This window comes from Perca fluviatilis, chromosome 16, assembly GCF_010015445.1.
Source record: "Perca fluviatilis chromosome 16, GENO_Pfluv_1.0, whole genome shotgun sequence".
NCBI lineage: Eukaryota > Metazoa > Chordata > Actinopteri > Perciformes > Percidae > Perca > Perca fluviatilis.
In genome coordinates, this window is record NC_053127.1 from 31903215 (window position 1) to 31908655 (window position 5441).

The following is a 5441-nucleotide window of genomic DNA, read 5'->3' on the forward strand; positions in this document are numbered from 1 at the left end:
GTCACAGGCAGACTGTAGAAAACATGTCAGGATTATAAACAGTACCATAATGCACTGTGGAGTTCCCATTTACATAGCTGGTAAAAAATAAATTAAAAAAACAATCTAAAATGATCATTAAATGACATGTCACGTTGTCTGTAAAATACCAGCTCATAATTCAGGTCAGCCCTCTGTTGCTGCCAGAATAATAATCCCCTCTGTGTCTCTTGGCTTTGCAGCCACTCCCCGGAAGCAGCGCCGAGAGCGCACCACCTTCACCCGGACACAGCTGGACATCCTGGAGGCGTTGTTCTCCAAGACCCGCTACCCAGACATCTTCATGAGGGAGGAGGTGGCCCTCAAGATCAACCTGCCTGAGTCACGTGTGCAGGTACTGGAGAAGTAGGCCAGCCAAGATGGAGGCCATACTGCTCAGTGTTTGTTTGTTACTATAACAGTGAGACTAGACATAAAGGCAACAGACCTCTTCTACAGAAAGAGTACAGCAGCGTATTTATGCTACCTTCTGCATAAGCATTTATAGGTCACGCTTGTCCATTCTCACCTCTGTACCCCACACTTTATTTTTATGTTTTTATAATGTATTTACAACCCAAGCTATTTGCATGTGTCTAAAAGTTGCTTTCTGTAATACCATGTTGTGTCTTTTTCTCCGCGCCTCCAGGTTTGGTTTAAAAACCGCCGTGCCAAGTGTCGTCAGCAGCAGCAGCAGAGCACTGGGCAGTCCAAGCCCCGCCCTCCCAAAAAGAAGGCCTCTCCAGTGCAGGAACCCAGCGCCCCTGATCCGGTTCCTAACCCATCGGGCTCCTACAGCCCGTCCTCGGTCCAGTCGGGCCCCAGCCTGGTCCCGAGCTCCAGCACTGGAAACGCAGCCGTGTCCATCTGGAGCCCGGCCATCTCGCCCCTGCCCGACCCCCTGGCCTCCTCCTCGGCCCCCTGCATGCAGCGGCCCTCCCCTTACCCTATGAGCTACGGCCAGCCGTCGGCCTACACCCAAGGCTACGCCAGCACCACCTCCTACTTCACCGGCCTGGACTGCAGCGCCTACCTGTCCCCCATGCACTCACAGCTGTCAGGCACCGTGGGCGCCCTCAGCCCCATCACTGTGCCCTCGATGGGGGGCTCCCTAAGCCAGTCCCCGGCCTCGCTGTCCTCACAGGGCTACAGCACGGCTTCCTCTCTGGGCTTCACCTCTGTTGACTGCCTGGACTACAAGGACCAGCAGGCCTGGAAACTGGGCTTCACCACAATGGACTGCCTGGACCACAAGGACCAAAACTCCTGGAAGTTCCAGGTCCTCTAAGAAAGCAAGACAGGGTGGTGTTCATGTGTGTGTCAACGTGTCCCGTGTGAGATAGTGTGAAGCAGTTCTGCCAGAGGACTTGTTCTCTTTGGTTTTCAGTTTCATGTTTGTAAGAGTTTGTTTTATTTTCTAAAGGGGACCTCTGTAGAAACGCATTTTATCTGAACGACTTTGGAGATGAAGGGACCAGCGACTGTCATCGATGCTGCCTGACTGCAAATCATATCTGTTGTCTTCTTCATGTTAACTTAAATAAGGGAGCAAAAGCCTTTAATCAGTTTGTAGGAAAATACTGGAGTCGTACGTATGGAAACACACTGAGCAAATCTCTTCTTTTAACATTACACACACACACACACACACACACACACACACACACACACACACACACACGGCGTACACGTGTTTCATTTTTGTTTTAAACGTGCATTGTCATAGAGTGAACGGAGCGCTGCTTTGACAGGAAGGAGCTCTGGAGTCCTGTAGGTCACCTCCCCCCGTCAGGGTTTAATTCTTTTGAGCTTTATTTATTCTTATTATTTTACGCTACATTTAAATATGTAGTTTGGTTGCGTTTAGATATTTTTGAGCATTTGTGTTGCGTATTACAGTGTTAGCCTTTAGTGTTATCATCCCCTAATCTTGTTTGATGGAAACATTAGATCTTCTGTTTTTAGTTGTGTGACATATTAAAGTGATCTCTTCGTTACACGCTGTGCACTGGCAATCATTGAGATTCTTTGAAATCAATTATAGTTTGTAGCTCGATAGGAATTTGGCTGATTCTGATGCATTTAGAGTTACTGGGCCACAGTTAGAGGCCAGGGTGAAGACTGGACACGGCAGAGGTAAAGTGGCCATGCTCAGGTCTGGACCCGTCACGTTGGTCATGTGGCCTGCATGGCCCTCGCCGCTCCATCTTGCTTATTTTAGCTTATCTGATTCGGGGAGTGTCCCAATCCTCTTAGCCTACCTTCAGCAATGCCCTAAGTGAATTAGTTAGGATTATTGCCCTCTCCCCCCTCTGTCTCTCTCTGTGTCTCTCACCCACCTCACCCACATTGGCCTTCTCATCCTCCCCTTCCTTTCCTCCATCTTTTTCTGTCTTTATCCATCTTTCCTCACTCCCTCTTCAACTCTGCAGTCTCTCTTTTCTCTTACCTCTGCCTGTTTTCTCTCAGGTCGTCGGCGTTTTGTGTCAGCTCACGTGTATCCCACTTATCCTGTGGATCCCCCGAAAACAACACACGTTCCGAATCAATGAAACAATGCAGTTTAATAAAAGATTTTTACTTCAGTTGTTTTCAGTAACTGTCCCAACTCTGAGATAGCTCTCTATCAGATCAGTGGGTCCCCTTCTTTCAACCCCTCCTCCACCCACCACCAGTCTCCCGAACTCTTCGGATAATTTGGGCATCTCCACGTGGCCCGATTAGTGCCACGCAAACTTACCCATGACATCAACTATGTCAACATGTTTTATAGAGGTGTGTGTTGCTTGTGTAGAAGAAGGGCAGTAAGAAAAGACTGATTCTCTGTTAATGTTCCAAAGCATTGACCACCCTCCCATTGAATTCCATGACATCATTTGCCATCTTTTTAAAGCTAAATTCAATTTCTCTGGTTTGTCATTTTACAGCAGTTCCTAATGACCAACACATCTAAACTGTCTAAAGGTGTTGTTGTTTAGAATCAGATTTCATTTGTGCAAGTGATATGATAAATGCTTCACGTCAGCTAAAGCAATATAAAGGGCTCGATAAAGTATCACTCCTCCTAGAGATATCTCTAATGTAATTCTGATAGAAATGATCAAATCTAATTCTAATTTTTGGGACTGTGTAAATCATATCTGATCCCTGTCTCCAACCATGTCAAATGTCACAACATTTTCATTATAAACTGAGATCTGCTGCACTGAGAGATGTTAACGGGTACCGAGAGACATTTCAGAGCTTTTTTTCTGCACTCAACACTGTCCTAATCCCACTCTGCGCTGGTTTAATCCCTCTGCCCTCCCCCTCCGTGGCGTGATTGGTTAATCCCTGCGTCTGCACACCCTGATTGGTTAACCTCTCTTGAAGGGTGCAGTGCACTTGTAATCTTCCCCCTGAGCACGGAGAGTTTCAGACAGACATTTGCGCCGTAATCCCAGAGAGGAGCAGATGTGATGGGGGATGGCAGCACGAGGCAGACCTTGAGGAAGGTTAATGCCACAAAACGAAAACACCACACACGGGAGGAAGAAGCCTTCAGGCCCTCTTTCCCTCCACCAGTAGAGGAAGAAGTACTCAGAGCTTTTACTTAAGTAAAAGTAGAGTAGCAATACCAGTAGCAAGATACTCAGGTACAAGTCCTGCATTCAAAATGATACCCTAAACAAAAGTACCAATGTTTTATCATAAAAACAACTTACAGTACCAAAAGTAAAATATATATACAGTATCTCACAAAAGTGAGTACACCCCTCACATTTTAGTAAATATTTCATTATATCTTTTAACACTGAAGAAATTACACTTTGCTACAATGTAAAGTATTAAGTGTACAGCTTGTATAACAGTGTAAATGTGCAGTCTCCTCAAAATAACTCACAGCTATTAATGTCTAAACCACTGGCAACAAGAGTCAGTACACCCCTATGTTAAATTCCCATAGAGGCAGGCAGGTTTTTATTTTTAAGGCCAGTTATTTCATGGATCCAGGATACTATGCATCCTGATAAAGTTCCCTTGGCCTTTGGAATTAAAATAGCCCCTCCCCCCCACATCATCACATCCCCTTCACCATACCTAGAGATTGGCATGGTTTTATGTCGGTTAGCCTAATAGCTGGTTTGATTTGCATTGAGAGACGATTTTATGGAAAGTACCCCCATGCCAATCTTTAGGTATGGTGAAGGGTATGTGATGATGTGGGGGGCTATTTTAATTCCAAAGGCCAAGGGAACTTTATCAGGATACATACAGTGGGGAGAACAAGTATTTGATACACTGCCGATTTTGCAGGTTTTCCTACATACAAAGCATGTAGAAGTCTGTAATTTTTATCATAGGTACTCTTCAACTGTGAGAGACGGAATCTAAAACAAAAATCCAGAAAATCACATTGTATGATTTTTAAATAATTAATTTGCATTTTATTGCATGACATAAGTATTTGATCACCTACCAACCAGTAAGAATTCCGGCTCTCACAGACCTGTTAGTTTTTCTTTAAGAAGCCCTCCTGTTCTCCACTCATTACCTGTATTAACTGCACCTGTTTGAACTTGTTACCTGTATAAAAGACACCTGTCCACACACTCAATCAAACAGACTCCAACCTCTCCACAATGGCCAAGACCAGAGAGCTGTGTAAGGACATCAGGGATAAAATTGTAGACCTGCACAAGGCTGGGATGGGCTACAGGACAATAGGCAAGCAGCTTGGTGAGAAGGCAACAACTGTTGGCGCAATTATTAGAAAATGGAAGAAGTTCAAGATGACGGTCAATCTCCCTCGGTCTGGGGCTCCATACAAGATCTCACCTCACCTAGAACTACATGGCAGGACCTGGTCAATGGCCTGAAGAGAGCTGGGACCACAGTCTCAAAGAAAACCATTAGTAATACACTACGCCATCATGGATTAAAATCCTGCAGCACACGCAAGGTCCCCCTGCTCAAGCCAGCGCATGTCCAGGCCCATTTGAAGTTTGCCAATGACCATCTGGATGATCCAGAGGAGGAATGGGAGAAGGTCATGTGGTCTGATGAGACAAAAATAGAGCTTTTTTGTCTAAACTCCACTCACTGTGTTTGGAGGAAGAAGAAGGATGAGTACAACCCCAAGAACACCATCCCAACCGTGAAGCATGGAGGTGGAAACATCATTCTTTGAGGATGCTTTTCTACAAAGGGGACAGGACGACTACACCGTATTGAGGGGAGGATGGATGGGGCCATGTATCGCGAGATCTTGCCCAACAACCTCCTTCCCTCAGTAAGAGCATTGAAGATGGGTCGTGGCTGGGTCTTCCAGCATGAAAACGACCCGAAACACACAGCCAGGGCAACTAAGGAGTGGCTCCGTAAGAAGCATCTCAAGGTCCTGGAGTGGCCTAGCCAGTCTCCAGACCTGAACCCAATAGAAA

General features: G+C 45.9%; 1 protein-coding gene across 1 annotated transcript in view; it reads left to right on the forward strand.

Annotated features, from left to right (window-relative positions):
- The window catches only part of crx (cone-rod homeobox), a 4453-nt gene extending 1226 nt beyond the window's left edge, over positions 1–3227 (forward strand). Inside the window, exons 2-3 of the mRNA XM_039778348.1 lie at positions 222–373; positions 668–3227. Of these exons, the coding sequence (XP_039634282.1) occupies positions 222–373; positions 668–1306 (791 nt within the window). The 3' untranslated portion in view covers positions 1307–3227. The remainder of the gene's footprint in view (positions 1–221; positions 374–667) is intronic.
- Positions 3228–5441: the final 2214 nt, after the last annotated feature.